This window comes from Oncorhynchus mykiss, chromosome 3, assembly GCF_057628025.1.
Source record: "Oncorhynchus mykiss isolate SJ-2025 chromosome 3, ASM5762802v1, whole genome shotgun sequence".
NCBI classification, from domain to species: domain Eukaryota; kingdom Metazoa; phylum Chordata; class Actinopteri; order Salmoniformes; family Salmonidae; genus Oncorhynchus; species Oncorhynchus mykiss.
Genome location: NC_143024.1, coordinates 39,689,160 through 39,706,022, shown reverse-complemented (window position 1 = coordinate 39,706,022; position 16,863 = coordinate 39,689,160). Strand labels below are relative to the sequence as shown.

The following is a 16,863-nucleotide window of genomic DNA, read 5'->3' as shown; positions in this document are numbered from 1 at the left end:
GTCGATATAGGACTCGTTTTACTGTGGATATAGATGCTTTTGTACCTGTTTACTCTAGCATTTTCACAAGGTCCATTGCTGTTGTTCTGGGATTGATTTGCAGATTTTGCACCAAAGTATATTCATCTCTTGGGGACAGAATGCGTCTCCTTCCTGAGCGGTATGACGGCTGCGTGGTCCCATGGTGTTTATTCTTGCATACTATTGTTTGTACAGATGAACGTGGTATCTACATGCGTTTGGAAATTGCTCCCAAGGATGAACCAGACTTGTGGAGGTCTACAATGTTTTTTTCTGAAGTCTTGGCTGATTTCTTTTGATTTTCCCATGATGTCAAGCAAAGAGGCACTGAGTTTGAAGGTAGGCCTTGAAATGCATCCACAGGTACATCTCCAATTGACTCAAATGATGTAAATTACCCTATCAGAAGCTTCTAAAGCCTTGACATAATTTTCTGGAATTTTCCAAGCTGTTAAGGCACAGTCAACTTAGTGTAGGTAAACTTCTGACCCACTGGAATTGTGATACAGTGAATTAAGTGAAATAATCTGTCTGTAAACAATTGTTAGAACACTTACTTGTCATGCACAAAGCAGATGTCCTAAACGACTTGCCAAAACTATAGTTTGTTAACAAGACATTTGTCGAGTGGTTGAAAAACGAGTTTTAATGACTCCAACGTAAACTTCTGACTTCAACTGTATTTACACAAGGATGTGTCAGAGGAAGGTCCCCCCAAAAAATAGTCAAAGACTCCAGTCACCAAAGTCATAGACTTTTCTCTACAAGCAGTACCGAAGCGCCAAGTCTAGGACCAAAAGGCTCCTTAACAGCTTCTACCTCCTAGCCATAAGATTGCTGAACAATTAATCAAATGACCACCGGACTATTTAGATTTGAGTTTGTAGTGGTAAATAGACAGCTACGAAGAACATAGAAAAACTCTCTTGGTAAAGTGTGGTTTACAGCTTATCATGAGATACTCTACCTCAGGTGAGCAAAACCTAGAGACCTCCTTACTATTAGATTTCGTGCACCAGCTGTTGTTAACAAATATACACAGACCGCCACCCCTGTTCTATCTTGCTGATGCAGCGTAAAAACCCACCAGCTGCATCTTATTCATGTTGTCGTTCAGCCACGACTCGGTGAAACATAAGATATTACAGTTTAATGTCCCGTTGGTATGACATACGTGATCGTAGTTTGTCTAAACACACAATAGCACAATTGGTTAGGGGACCGTAAAACGGCAGCCATCTTCTCCGGCGCCATTGTATAACTGTTCAGAGACTGTGAATCAGGCCTTTATGGTCTACTTGCTGCAAAGAAACCACTACTAAAGGACACCAATAAGAAGAAAAGACTTGCTTGGGCCAAGAAACATGAGCAATGGACATTAGACTGGTGGAAATCTGTTCTATGGTCTGAGTCCAAATTTGAGATTTCTGGTTCCAACCGCCGTGTCTATGTGAGATGCAGAGTAGGTGAACGGATGATCTCTCCATGTGTGGTTCCCACCTTGAAGCATGGTGACACTGTCAGTGATTTGTTTAGAATTCAAGGCACACTAAACCAGCATGGCTACCACAGCATTCTGCAGCGATATGCTATCCCATCTGGTTTGCGCTTAGTGGGACTATCATTCGTTTTTCAACAGGACATGACCTAAAACACACCTCCAGGTTGTGTAAGGGCTATTTGACCAAGGAGAGTGATGGAGTGCTGCATCAGATGACTTGGCTTCCACAATCACCCGACCTCAACCCAGTTGAGATGGTTTGGAATGAGTTTGACCGCAGAGTGAAGGACAAGCAGCCAATAAGTGCTCAGCATATGTGGGAACTCCTCCTCCTTCCAAGACTGTTGGAAAAGCATTCCAGGTGACTACCTCATGAAGCTGGTTGAGAGAATGCCAAGTATGTGCAAAGCTGTCAAAGGCAAAGGTTGGCTACTTTGAAGAATCTCAAATATATTTTGTTACTACCCGATCCCATATGTTTTTTTTCTTCATAGTTTTGATGTCTTCACTATCCTACAATGTAGAAAATAGTAAAAAAAGAAAGAAAGAAAAACCCTTGAATGAGTAGGTGTCCAAACTGTTGACTGGTACATATTATTATTATTATTATTATTATTATTATTATAATAATAATAATTTTGATTCATCAGGGGGTGCTGCAGCACCCTCACCACCAGTACTTCCCACAGCTATGAACACATCACTTAGGGTAGACAAATTACAGAAGGCTGATAAAGAACATTTATATACACCTTTCAAAATAACCGCTTTGTGCTAGTCTAATAAATTAAGAGTTGACAACACTACTCTATATGTATATAACACGTTTTAGCATGGACATTGCCTTTGAGGGCTTCAGCTATTTTAAATTAGTCATCTGGGTGGGGATTCCTATGGGTTGGGAGTGATCAGCCAATGAGCAAAGCATTGTCTTCTTCAAATTGGGTTGCACATGGTTAGTAAGTTACTTTAAACTATATCGTCGCCACCTATTGGCTGCAATAAATAAATCACAAGATTTGGTTCAGTTCTCCGGCATTGCAGGTGGCGGTAAACCAATATTAGGTATACACTTTAATCGCACAGATACAGTCCTCTATCTAACTGTATGAACCAAATACAAAAATTATGTGAGTTGTCAATGGTCGCGTTCTACTGCTCAGACGTTTCATGCGTCAACCAATGGTTGCGTACTACGTCACCAACTGTGTCATCGACTGACAGATCGCTATAACATATGTCGTTAGCGGATTCTTAAAACAACTATCCAGGCGTTGTAAGATCTGGCATGCGTCTGGGCAGAGGAACACGCCCAATCAATTACAAAAAACTTGACCAATATGTAGATTACATGTCCAATTGACCAATCACGTTGTTTAGTTGGAGAGAGTAGAAAAACCCTTCTTTGGTGATGCATGAACGGGGCAGAGAGGTATTTGGGTATACCAGATTTTACTTGAATTAGAGTTACAGGGTGTGTTGAGTGATGGTGTCCCGTCCTCCCAGGCCATTGGCATGGTGCAGGCATACAGTGCCTTGCGAAAGTATTCGGCCCCCTTGAACTTTGCGACCTTTTGCCACATTTCAGGCTTCAAACATAAAGATATAAAACTGTATTTTTTTGTGAAGAATCAACAACAAGTGGGACACAATCATGAAGTGGAACGACATTTATTGGATATTTCAAACTTTTTTAACAAATCAAAAACTGAAAAATTGGGCGTGCAAAATTATTCAGCCCCTTTACTTTCAGTGCAGCAAACTCTCTCCAGAAGTTCAGTGAGGATCTCTGAATGATCCAATGTTGACCTAAATGACTAATGATGATAAATACAATCCACCTGTGTGTAATCAAGTCTCCGTATAAATGCACCTGCACTGTGATAGTCTCAGAGGTCCGTTAAAAGCGCAGAGAGCATCATGAAGAACAAGGAACACACCAGGCAGGTCCGAGATACTGTTGTGAAGAAGTTTAAAGCCGGATTTGGATACAAAAAGATTTCCCAAGCTTTAAACATCCCAAGGAGCACTGTGCAAGCGATAATATTGAAATGGAAGGAGTATCAGACCACTGCAAATCTACCAAGACCTGGCCGTCCCTCTAAACTTTCAGCTCATACAAGGAGAAGACTGATCAGAGATGCAGCCAAGAGGCCCATGATCACTCTGGATGAACTGCAGAGATCTACAGCTGAGGTGGGAGACTCTGTCCATAGGACAACAATCAGTCGTATATTGCACAAATCTGTCCTTTATGGAAGAGTGGCAAGAAGAAAGCCATTTCTTAAAGATATCCATAAAAAGTGTTGTTTAAAGTTTGCCACAAGCCACCTGGGAGACACACCAAACATGTGGAAGAAGGTGCTCTGGTCAGATGAAACCAAAATTGAACTTTTTGGCAACAATGCAAAACGTTATGTTTGGCGTAAAAGCAACACAGCTGAACACACCATCCCCACTGTCAAACATGGTGGTGGCATCATCATGGTTTGGGCCTGCTTTTCTTCAGCAGGGACAGGGAAGATGGTTAAAATTGATGGGAAGATGGATGGAGCCAAATACAGGACCATTCTTGAAGAAAACCTGATGGAGTCTGCAAAAGACCTGAGACTGGGACGGAGATTTGACTTCCAACAAGACAATGATCCAAAACATAAAGCAAAATCTACAATGGAATGGTTCAAAAATAAACATATCCAGGTGTTAGAATGGCCAAGTCAAAGTCCAGACCTGAATCCAATCGAGAATCTGTGGAAAGAACTGAAAACTGCTGTTCACAAATGCTCTTCATCCAACATCACTGAGCTCGAGCTGTTTTGCAAGGAGGAATGGGAAAAATTTTCAGTATCTCGATGTGCAAAACTGATAGAGACATACCCCAAGCGACTTACAGCTGTAATCGCAGCAAAAGGTGGCGCTACAAAGTATTAACTTAAGGGGGCTGAATAATTTTGCACGCCCAATTTTTCAGTTTTTGATTTGTTAAAAAAGTTTGAAATATCCAATAAATGTCGTTCCACTTCATGATTGTGTCCCACTTGTTGTTGATTCTTCACAAAAAAATACAGTTTTATATCTTTATGTTTGAAGCCTGAAATGTGGCAAAAGGTCGCAAAGTTCAAGGGGGCCGAATACTTTCGCAAGGCACTGTAAATATACTTTATATTTGATATTCTTCAAATAGCCACCGTTTGCCTTGATGATAGCTTTGCCTTGATGACACACTTGGCATTCTCTCAACCAGCTTCATGAGGTAGTCACCTGGAATGCATATCTATTAACATGTGTGCCTTCTTAAACGTTAATTTGTGGAATTTCTTTCCTTAATGCGTTTGAGCCAATCATTTGTGTTGTGACAAGGTAGGGTGGTATACAGAATATATCCCTAATTTGGTAAAAGACCAAGTCCATATTATGGCAAGAACAGCTCAAATAAGCAAAGAGAAACGACAGTCCATCATTACTTTAAGACATGAAGGTCAGTTAATACGGAACATTTTCTTGAAGATTCTTCAAGTGCAGTATCAAGAACCATCAAGTGCTATGATGAAACTGGCTCTCATGAGGACCGCCACAGGAATGGAAGAACCAGAGTTACCTCTGCTGTTACCTCTGCTGAAAAGTTCATTAGAATTAGAGTCAGCCTCAGCAATTGCAGCCCAAATAAATGTAACAGACACATCTCAACATCAACTGTTCAGAGGAGACTGTGTGAATCAGACCTTCATGGTCGAATTGCTGCAAAGAAACCACTACTAAAGGACACCAATAAGAAGAAGAGACTTGCTTGGGCCAAGAAACACGAGCAATGGACATTAGACCGCTGGAAATTTGTCCTTTGGTCTGGAGTCCAAATTAGAGATTTTTGGTTCCAACCGCTGTGTCTATGTGAGATGCGGTGTGGGTGAACAGATGATCTCCCCATAGGTATTTCCCACTGTAAAGCATGGAGGAAGAGGTGGCTTGGGGGTGTTTGCTGGTGACACTGTGATTTATTTACAATTCAAAGGCACACTTAATCAGCATGGCTACCACATCATTCTGTAGCGATAAACCATCCCATCTGGTTTGTGCTTAGTGGAACAATCATTTGGTTTTCAACAGGACAATGACCCAACACACCTCCAGGCTGTGTAAGTGCTAATTGACCAGGAAAGAGAGGGATGAAGTGCTGAATCAGATGACCTGGCCTCCACAATCCCCAAAACTCAACCAAATTGAGGTGATTTGGGATGAGTTGGGCTGTAGAGTGAAGGAAAAGCAGCCAACAAGTGCTCAGCAACTCCTTCAAGACTATTGGAAAAGCAATCCAGTCGAAGCTGGTTGAGAGAATGCCAAGAGTGTGCAAAGCTGTCATCAAGGCAAATAAAATACAATAACATTGTATTGGTCTCATACACATGGTTAGCAGATGTTAATGCGAATGTAGCGAAATGCTTGTGCTTCTAGTTCCAACCCGTGCAGTAATATCGCAAAGGGTGGCTATTTGAAGAATCTCAAATATAAAATAGATTTGTATTTGTTTAACACTTTTTTGGTTACTACGTGATTCTATATGTGTTTTTTCATAGTTTTGATGTCTTCACTATTATTCTACAATGTAGAAAATTGTGAAAAGCAAGAAAAACCCTTCAATGAGTAGTTGGTAGTTGGACTTTTGACCGGTAGTGTAGATTGAATACTTTTCTGTTATCCAATCAGTGTTTACTGTGTATTAGATGATGCACAGCAGCATGTTCACAGCACACGTAATAAACCACACGTTTTACGTCAAGCAAGTTTATTTAAATAGCCAAGGACTGCCCCCCTGCCTGCCACCATTCCAGGTTTACAACTTTTTGCTCCTCCTGATGAGTGACGTAGAGCCCACTGTCAGCGTCTGAAATGGGGGAGGTAGTGAAAAGTGTTTAGTTACTGTGGTCAGGTCACTATTATACAAATAAAACCACCTAAGGAAGAAATAGCCAGCTTGTTTGACCTGTGCCCCATATGTCACAACTGTATATGCTGATATTTGACACACTGTACTGACAGATGTGTAGTGTGTTATTCTTCAGTGTTACCAACATTAGGTCAAATTACCTCAACCATCTCTCCGCCTTTGAGCTCCTGGATGTGTGTGAATTTGTCTGTGTTGCACATCAGCTTCCCTCCCGCCAGTCTGACCGTGCACTGTAGGGGCCAGAGAAGAGAGAGGCGATCAGTAATGTGTAGCAATAATGAGTGACCCCCCTCCCTCATAAGACAGAACATCCATAAGACAGAACTTTTAAACTACCAAGCATTGCTGGACTTCAATTCAAAGATGAAACCTGTCGATTTAACAATATGTCAGTGAATCAATCAATACTTTTATATGTATAGATTCACCACAGACAGGTAAATTGGGATTGCCTACCTTGAGCTTCTTGCCATCCATGGTGGTGATGTCAGCCTCTTTGCCGATGGTGAAGGAGTTAGTGATGGACTTGCCAGGAGTTTTGGAGGTGATGACGAAGTCATTGCCGTTCTGCTGGATCTCAGTCACGGGCTTGATGTCTTTGGCCAGCTTGATAACGTCTTCTGGGAGTGCTGATGGATGGGCAGGAGGTTGACTCATTAGCTTAGGATTGGACCCATGGAGGCAAACCCTACCTTTTCATTTTGGGTCATAGTTGCGAATCTATAGTCGAATCTCTCTTGTATTTCCTTGATTCCTTACATCCTCTCTCCTTTTCAAAACTCATTAGATGAGAAGGTCAGAGGGGAGGTACCATTAATCTTCTAGCCTCCAATGAGTTTTGAGAAAGAGGACACGAGGAATCAAGCACATACATTTCAGATTCAGCCCTAAACAACCCTATAGGTGCAATGTAATGAATCTTTAGGAAACTCACAGATGGCCCTGAGGAACTCCTCGTAGTTCTCCTGAGCATACACCTGCCACGTTCCACTGAAGGCCATGTCGTCTGTGTCTGTACCGGTCCGGTTTCTCCTCCTTCACCAAAATGGGCAATAGGAGCCTGAGACAGCTGTGCGAAGCTCAACACAAATGTAGAAACGGCACTGTGTCCCCCACAGCTACTTATATCAGCAGGTAGAAGGGGCTCCGCTCTGTGCCTCTGTGTCTAATCAGTAACACAGCCTCTGAAGTAATGTTCCTCATTGTTTGAACAACCCAGAGTTCACTTACATCTCTGTCTGGCATGACCCCAACTTCCAGTTGTCTTGGGATGGGGAAGAGTACGTTATGTCCGAACTGTGCTATCGTATAGCCATAAAATATAGTCATAAAATGACATATGCATGGGTTTTACTCATCCCAATAGATTCTGAAACTTCTGACACACAGATCTCAAGTTTGTTTCGGGGGAGCCCTTCTTGCAATACTGTCCTAAATGCAGACCTGGGTTAAATTGCTGTATGAAATCATTTTGAATACTTTAGCTGGGCTTTATCGAGCGTGCCTAGTACAATGGAACCGCTAAAATCGTTGCAAAATTGCAAACCAGACCATATGGCACTCCGGGCAGGCTAAAGCAAACTCTGAAACTGTTTGAATAGTATTCGAACCCAGGTCTGATGTCCTGTGGAATCTTCCTAAAAAAACAATCTACTCCACTGTTTAACCAGGCGATGGGTGAATGACACCTTGGACAAAATCTCTTCTATCAGTTCAGAAGACATGTTGTAGCTACTATTTGCTCGCATAATAATTGCCCACACTTGTACGAGATGTTTCTAATAATCATTGAATGACGAATCCCTCTGGCAGACGTCTCAAACAGTGCAAACAATAACAACATCAGAAGCATGTTGTGGTGAATGAAACTGTGTCAAGCCACCAAGATCAAATGACTTTATTAGCAGCACACAAGCGATTGCAGAGACGCATGAAATGACAAATACTGTATGTGGAGCGCTAACAGGCTAATAGACCTACTTAAGCTGCAGGTGCAGACTCTGAATGAGCGAGATTGTTGCCTCATTACACGGAGGTCAAAGCAGGAATTAGATTGATGTGGAAAAACGCACTTCACGTGTCGTTGCACCTCTGTAATCTGCTCCATGTGCATGACTAACATGACACGTCTAGTGAAGTACAACATGGGAGATAATTGGAATTCGGATCAAGTCTGCTGCTGTCAAGACATGGAATTAACATTTAATGTGTTCGCCTTGGCCAATGAATCCTACTTCCGAGCTTTCTCGTCCCTGCTCACAGGTCCTATTATTTAATTGCTCCAGAAAGAAAGGGGCGACATCATAAAATTGTAGCTGACACTCTTGGGATATTTATTGGTAGTATGATGACACAAGAATACAGGCTGTTGCAGTTTTGACTGGGCCACAAATTGACCGCATTCCCTCTTGCACATGTAACTTCTTAGTCATTGCTACATCCTAATGCCAGAAATGAACTGCTTCTTGTATTTCACTCCTCAGTAACTCTAATTTAACCCCATGAAAACTAACTGGCTGAACCACCATACAAACACAACCCACTGGGCACACACTGGTCGAATCAACGTCGTTTCCATATCATGTGGAACCAGCGTGGAAAAGACATTGAATTGACGTCTGTGCCCAGTTGGAATCCTCTCTTAGGGCAACAAAACCAACACTCCTTCCTTCCTTACATCTCCACTGCATCGGGCGGAGGCTTCTCGCCGTGCTTGTACACGCTCACGGTCACGTTGACCGTCTGAGTGCCGTACTGGTTGCGCACAAAGATGCTGTAGTTGCCCGTGTCCTCGCTAGTCACGTTGTTTACAGTCAGAGTGCTGCACTTATTCTCGTTGGCGATGTTGAACTGGCCCCCCGAGACGATGCCTTTGTCGTTCCTCAGCCAGAACATCTCTGGGGCAGGGTCACCATCAGTGAAGCAGGTCAGACACAGAGACTGAGGAGGAGAGAGGGAAATAAAGATGACATGATTCACAACAGTTAATGTAAATAGGAAAAATTACCAAATATCACTTATCACTGTTGACATGGGCAGGTAAGGTTATTTTAAAAAAAAAAAACGTATTGGAGAAGATGCTGATCTAAGATCAGTCCACCTTGTCCATTTAATTGTATTCATTATGATCTAAAAGGCTAAACTAATCCTAGATCAGCACTCCTACTCGTTGGTCTAACCGTACAATCACACAAATTGGACGTAAAAGGATAATGAAGTACTGGTGAACATGGTAACCACGTAATAGGACAGTATTATTTCCCAAAGTTAGCCTACCTTATTCTCCATGATAGCCACCACATCTGGGAGCCCCTTGGTCACCCTGGCCCGATCTAAAGCAAATGAGAAGGACATTGACTCCCTTTTAATCATCCACAGGAAGCTCATTCAATCATTCCAGTGTACAGAAAATGCAATTATTAAGAAACAATGAAAGAGTAGGCCACTCACTTTTCTCAGCAACCGCCACTTGCCTTTGTAGCAAAAAGCAAGGGTAAAAACTGGTAAATACATTTGCAAATGGTTTCATATCCATTGCCATACTATATGTCAACTCATCAATATTGAATAAAGAACCGTTTTCTGTTTGTCCATGTGAGAACAGTGATAGCAAATAGTACCTGCAATTGTTTGTGTTAGTGTTTACCACTGCAAGCCATGCTGGGCACGCACCATCAATATGGTACTGCACTTACTTCAACCTCTGGTATTCCAACAGAGCATCAGCAAAGGCTTTTTAAAGAGAGAAAGAGAGAGATAATTCAATATAGATTACTGTAAAAGTATTTAGGAAGAGTGTAATATTCATTAACTGCCTGTCTCGGAAGATGTGAATGTAGATCAAGATTGCAGACACATTGAATTATAACTGAGTAATAATAGTCCAATTCGGAAGTTTACATTCTAGCTCTGAAGACATTGACATGAATCTGAAGCAGTAAAACCCCCTGTAATGAAGCCTATTTCGCTTAACTGCTTTGAGACGATAGTGCTTTTTGAGTGAATCAGACTGGTCAGACTAACCTTGTCCAGATAGGTCTAGTGAGCGGGTGTGCTTTTCTTGACCATCAAACATCTCCAGAGTGTACTTCCCCTTATCGTTCTCCGTGGGCGCAAAGACCTCGACCCACAGCTTCTGCATACTGCTGCCAGGCTTACACCTCTCCAACTGGTCAATCCTACTCTCCCTGGTACACAATGAAATAGAATATGGTAATAAAATTCAATAGAATATAATATTGTTTTTCTAAAAATCCAACAAAAGATACTTCCATTCAAGGCCATGACTATTTATGTCTGAGGGCTTTACTTGTTCAGTTCTAAGTTTGTTTGTAAAAGCCTGTACTATGTTTGGTCTTTTTCAAAGTGGTGAGATGAGATGGATTTGGGATTAAGGGCTCAGACTGTCTCACTAAGGAAGCTGTGGGGCGATGTGAAGAAAAACACAAATGCTAAAGCAACTCGAGTTAAAATTAGACAACAAACCATGTCGCTACAGCAGTGCCCTTACAGAAAAAATCACGTGAAAAATCACGATTTCACATGTGTAGTTTTGTGTTATCACATGTCGAGTTACATGTTGTCACATTAACTTCACATAAGATCACATGTGTTTTTGGAACACTCCACCTGTGTTCAGGTGAAATTCATGTGTTTTTTCCATGTTGGGTTGTCACCAGCTCTCATAATGGAGAGGTACAGGATGTGCAGGCTCTTGCTCCAGACAGGCACCAACACAGCTGATTCAACTAATCAAAGTCTTAATGATTAGTCTATTATTTGAATCAGGTGTGTTAATGCTGGATTAGAACAAAAGCCTGCCTGCTCCGTAACTCTGTAGAACCAGGGTTGGTGGTTGGTGCTAACCATAAAAGCTGCCAGCAGATGGTGATAAAAGTCCAGTCCCTGTTCCCTGTATGATGTTTCCCATAGACACAGATTTAGGATCAACTTCCCCTCCCCCAATCCCAACCTTAACAATTAGTGGGGAAAATGCTAAACTGACCCAAGCTCAGCGCCTAGGGGCAACTTCACCCTACTCTGTATAGCATAGGCTGACTGTATAATGTAGACAAAGTGGATACAGTAGGCCTGGAGCACAGCCCGTGTGGCAGGGCAGAGTACAGAGGCCAGACCAGGGAACTCACTTGAAGTGCCAGCTGGTCTTCATGTAGCTGATATAGTACTTGAGAGAGCAGTAGAGCTTGAAGCCCATAGCAGTGCATTGAATCCTCACTGGGCCTGCAGACAGCGCTGTGCCACAGAGAGAGGAAAAAGTCAAATTCAGAGAGATGATACTCTGTGACAGAATGTCATTGTTGGGATATTGACAGTTGACAGGGCAGGCCCAGTATGGCCTTTTTCTTGCATTTGAAAGACGGTACAAAAAATACTAAATAACGGTTGTTTTTTTCTTTATTATCTTTTACCAGATCTAATGTGTTATATTCTCCTACATTCCTTTCACATTTCCACAAAATTCTAAGTGTTTCCTTTCAAATGGTACCAAGAAAATACATATCCTTGCTTCTGAGTTCCAGGCAGTTAGATTTGGGTATGTCATTTTAGGTGAAAATTGAAAAAAAGGGTCCGATCCTTCATCATTTAATGACTTCGTTGTTCCTATCCAAAAATTGTTCATAAGAATGCTTGAGAAGTCACTCCTGTTTCGGTACTGAAATGTTGCCGTAATAGTATTAGGAAATCCATGCTGAACTTACCACACTGTTTGCTCAGGAGTTGTAGGAGCTTGTCATACTCTGTAAATAAAGACAGAATAATTATGTCTCCAGACGTTGGGCTCTATTTAAGCGATAAGGTCTGTGGAGGTGTGGTACATGGCAAATATCCCACAGCCAAGGGCTGTTCGTATCAATGATGCAACGTGTGAGTGTTCCCCTATTGGCCCCTGGTTCACCTCTGACCTCTGGGCTGGGTCTCTAAGCGCTGTGATTGGTCTACAGTGTTCCTGCCGGGGCCAACAAGAGTCAACAAAAGTGTCTCCCATCCGGCTGACCAAAGTCCATATAGGACATTCTATGAACGCCTGGATGCAGCCATTAGCAGTGGTATATTGGCCATATACCACAAACACCCAAGGTCCCTTATTGCTATTATAAACTGGTTACCAACAGTAAGAAGTAATTTTTTGTCATACCCGTGATAAATGGTCTGGTATTCTACGGCTTTCAGCCAATCAGCATTCAGAGCTCCAAACACCCAGTTTATAATGTTCATTAACCTCTATGCATAATATTACACTATGTGCAGTCTCAGTTTCTGCATCTTCAGAATAATCATGAGACATAACAATAATGCACTTTGAAATTGCCTCATAACAATGTAACTTGAGAGACTAAACATTTCCCTGATATTTCGGCTAGACCGGGGCCCGTACTCACAAAGCTTCCCAGAGTACTAGTGCTGATCTAGGATCAGGTCCCCCCCAGTCCAAGTCATCATATTCATTAGGATCTATGAAGCAAAACTGATTGCTTTACAAACATGGGCCCATGTCTGTGGTTGTCCATGACAGTGCCATGACGTCTCACCTTCATCTAGTAACTCCAGTGTGCTGACATCCTGTCCTCTACCATCAGACGCCACGGCTTTGTAGTGGCCTGCCTCCTTCTTAGTCACCTGAGATTCACCAGAGAGAAAACAGTCAATCATTATGACACACACACACAGGCACGTCAGCACGCACATACACACAGGGTTTGAGAATACCCAAAACACATTTGACTTTCTGTACACAGACAATCCTACCCACAGGGCACAGACGTCAATTCAACGTCCATTCCACATTGGTTCACCGTAATTTCATTGAAATGACGTGGAAGCAACGTTGATTCAACCAGTGTGTGCCCGGTGGGTAATCATGCAATGATCTATAAACACTCATACTGTAGAGACACTCTGACACACTCTGTGTGTGTGTGATGATCACTGATCAAATCCAATTGTATTAGTCACATGCGCCGAATACAACAGGTGTAGACCTCAGTGAAATGCTTACTTACCAGCCCCTAACCAACAATGCAGTTAAAAAAATACAAATAAGAATAAGAAATAAAAATAACAAGTAGTTAAAGAGCAGCAGTAAAATAACAATAGCGAGACTATATACAGGGGGTACTGGTACAGAGACAATGTGTGGGGGAACCAGTTAGTCGAGGTAATTGAGGTAATGTAGGTAGAGTTATTAAAGTGACTATGCATAGATAATAACAGAGAGCAGCAGCTGCGTAAAAGGGGAGGGGGGGGACGCAAATAGTCTGGGTAGCCATTTGATTAGATGTTCCGGAGTCTTATGGATTGGGGGTAGAAGCTGTTTAGAAGCCTCTTGGACCTAGACTTGGCGCTCCGGTACCGCTTGTCATGCGGTAGCAGAGAGAACAGTCTATGACTAGGGGGGCTGGAGTCTGACAATTTTTAGGGCCTTCCTCTGGTATATAGCTCCTGGATGGCAGGAAGCGTGGCCCCAGTGATGTACTGGGCCGTACGCACTACCCTCTGTAGTGCCTTGTGGTCGGAGGCTGAGCAGTTGCCATACCAGGCATTGATGCAACCTGTCAGGATGCTCTCGATGGTGCAGTTGTAGAACCTTTTGAGGATCGGAGGACCCATGCCAAATATTTTCAGTCTTTTGAGGGGGAATAGGTTTTGTTGTGCCCTCTTCACGACTGTCTTGGTGTGTTTGGACCATGTTAGTTTGTTGGTGATGTGGACACCACTCTCAACCTGCTCCACTACAGGCCCGTCGATGAGAATGGGGGTGTGCTCGGTCCTCCTTTTCCTGTAGTCCACAATCATCTCCTTTGTCTTGATCACGTTGAGGGAGTGGTTGTTGTCCTGGCACCACACACGGCCAGGTCTCTAACCTCCTCCCAATAGGCTGTCTCGTCGTTGTCTGTGATCAGGCCTACCACTGTTGTGTCATCGGCAAACTTAATGATGGTGTTGGAGTTGTGCCTGGCCGTGCAGTCATGAGTGAGCAGGGAGTACAGGAGGGGACTGAGCATGAAATAATATCTGCAAAACACTTGTCTCAACGTCAACAGTGAAGTGGCGACTCCGGGATGCTGGGCAGAGTTGCAAAGAAAAAGCCATATCTCAGACTGGCCGATTAAAATAAAATATTAAGATGGGTAAAAGAACACAGACACTGGACAGAGGAACTCTGCCTAGACTGCCAGCATCCCAGAGTCGCCTCTTCACTGTTGACGTTGAGACTGGTGTTTGCGGGTACTATTTAATGGACCTGCCAGTTGAGGACTTGTGAGGCGTCTGTTTCTCAAACTAGACACTAATGTACTTGTCCTCTTGCTCAGTTGTGCACTGGGGCCTCCCACTCCTCTTTCTATTCTGGTTAGAGCCAGTTTGTGCTGTTCTGTGAAGGGAGTAGTCAAATCAAATCAAAGTTTATTTGTCACGTGCGGCGAATACAGCAGGTGTAGACCTTACAGTGAAATTCTTACTCTCAGGCTCTAACCAACAGTACAAAAAAGGTATTAGGTGAACAGTAGATAAGTAAAGAAATAAATACAACAGTAAAAAGACAGTGAAAAATAACAGTAGCGAGGCTACATACAGTAGAGAGACTATAACAGTAGCGAGGCTACATACAGGCACAGGTTAGTCTGGCTGATTGAGGTACAGTAGATCTCGTACAGCGTTGTATGAGATCTTCAGTTTCTTGGCAATTTCTCGCATGGAATAGCTTTCATTTCTCAGAACAAGAATAGACTGACTGTCACGACTTCTGCCAAAGTCGTTGCCTCTCCTTGTTCGGGCCGTGCTCGGCGGTCGATGTCACCGCTCTTCTAGCCATCATTGATCCATTTTTCATTTTCCATTGGTTTTGTCTCGTCTTCCCACACACCTGGTTTCAAATTCCATTCATTACCTGTTGTGTATTTAACCCTCTGTTTCCCTTCATGTCTTTGTCAGAGATTGTTTTATGTCAGTGTTGTTTTATTGGTTGTATAGGTGCGCGACGGGTCCTCGTACACATGTTTATTTATGTATGTACATATTAGTGTTTGGAGCATGTTAATTGGGCATTTATTAAAAGCCTCCATTTACACTCCGTTTGACTCTCCTGCGCCTGACTTCCCTGCCACCTATACACACACGACTCTGACACTGACGAGTTTCAGAAGAAGTTCTTTGCTTCTGGCCATTTTGAGCCTCTAATTGAAACCCACAAATGCTGATGCTCCAAATACTCAACTAGTCTAAAGAAGGCCAGTTGTATTGCTTCTTTAATCAGAACATCAGTTTTCAGCTGTGCTAACATAATTGCAAAAGGGTTTTCTAATGATCAATTAGCCTTAATGATAAACTTAGATTAGCTAACACAATGTGGCATTGGAACACAGGAGTGATGGTTGCTGATAATGGGCCTCTGTACACCTATGTAGATATTCCATTACATGTCAGCCGTTTACAGCTACAATAGTCATTTACAACATTAACAATGTCCACACTGTATTTCTGATCAATTTGATGTTATTTTAATAGAGAAAAAAACGTGCTTTTCTTTCAAAAACAAGGACATTTCTAAGTGACCCCAAACCTTTTGAACTGTAGTGTACATTACTATACTACAAAAATTAGGTGGTTAGGAGCTTAATAGTTAGAGGGGCGGATCTGTAGCCGGAAGGTCACCAGGTCAAATATCCAGTTGTGCGCTAAATAGTGGGGTTGATCAAAGTGACATGTGACATTATGGGACTGGATGTGGTATGTGTACCTGTTGCACAGTCATGGTGCTGACTCCAGTCTGCTGGTCATACACAGCTGGAGTCTCCACGCCGTCCTTGAACCACTTCAGAGTCGTATCCTTGCTTACGTTGGTCACCTGGACCCAGAAAGACAGAGGATTCTAATGATACAGTAACACTGTGCACGGAATACATTCATAACGATGCATATCAGAATCCAGAATCCATGTGATTATTCCATAACAAAGATAACAACATATTGGATATTTCTAAATTACCTTGCATTTGATTATAAACTCACAGTCCTCTGTCACGGTCCATGACAAAAACTCCAGGAAATAGGGTCCTTGAAAAACAGAGCGAATGATTAACTGCGTCCACTGGACCGGAGATACAGCGGCTGTCTTTGCTGGCAGTCAATCAATGAAGCTCGCCATATTCTGGTGTGTCAGCATTCTATATTATGTTCTAAAGTTATAGCTGCCTATTTGACAGGAGCATTTTACGCAGAAATCGGATCTTTATCCACTGTTGGCAGTAAATAAAAACACATCCTACATGGACTTTGGTCAGCCGGATCCGACACTTCTCAGATTTGACTTTGTTAGTTCCGCCACCTATTTGCCCGGATCCGGTACCTCTCGCGGCATGATTTATTAATTGTTTCGCTG

The 16,863-nt window shown here is 42.6% G+C and overlaps 2 protein-coding genes across 3 annotated transcripts in view; both read right to left on the bottom strand.

Annotated features, from left to right (window-relative positions):
* Window positions 1-6,285: 6,285 nt before the first annotated feature.
* Window positions 6,286-7,539, bottom strand: LOC110517089 (fatty acid-binding protein 10-A, liver basic). The gene is made up of 4 exons (XM_021595306.2): window positions 7,399-7,539; window positions 6,921-7,093; window positions 6,605-6,694; window positions 6,286-6,401 (listed from the first exon to the last, which is right to left on the bottom strand). Exons 1-4 carry the CDS (start codon window positions 7,463-7,465, stop codon window positions 6,351-6,353), a joined length of 381 nt encoding a protein of 126 aa, XP_021450981.1. The 5' UTR covers window positions 7,466-7,539; the 3' UTR covers window positions 6,286-6,350.
* A 1,234-nt stretch (window positions 7,540-8,773) lies between these two features.
* myom3 (myomesin 3) overlaps window positions 8,774-16,863 on the bottom strand; it is a 78,258-nt gene continuing 70,168 nt past the window's right edge. Inside the window, exons 28-37 of one of the 2 annotated variants that reach the window (XR_005042478.2) lie at window positions 16,471-16,538; window positions 16,222-16,329; window positions 13,016-13,103; window positions 12,185-12,223; window positions 11,612-11,717; window positions 10,488-10,651; window positions 10,085-10,196; window positions 9,915-9,937; window positions 9,741-9,796; window positions 8,774-9,404 (exon numbers count right to left, since the gene is read on the bottom strand). Coding sequence is in view for 1 of the 2 variants with exons in the window: in XM_021595286.3 (XP_021450961.2) it covers window positions 9,138-9,404; window positions 9,741-9,796; window positions 9,915-9,937; window positions 10,160-10,196; window positions 10,488-10,651; window positions 11,612-11,717; window positions 12,185-12,223; window positions 13,016-13,103; window positions 16,222-16,329; window positions 16,471-16,538 (956 nt within the window). In the remaining variant the exon portion in view is untranslated. The remainder of the gene's footprint in view (window positions 9,405-9,740; window positions 9,797-9,914; window positions 9,938-10,084; window positions 10,197-10,487; window positions 10,652-11,611; window positions 11,718-12,184; window positions 12,224-13,015; window positions 13,104-16,221; window positions 16,330-16,470; window positions 16,539-16,863) is intronic. The other variant, XM_021595286.3, reaches the window with a different exon arrangement.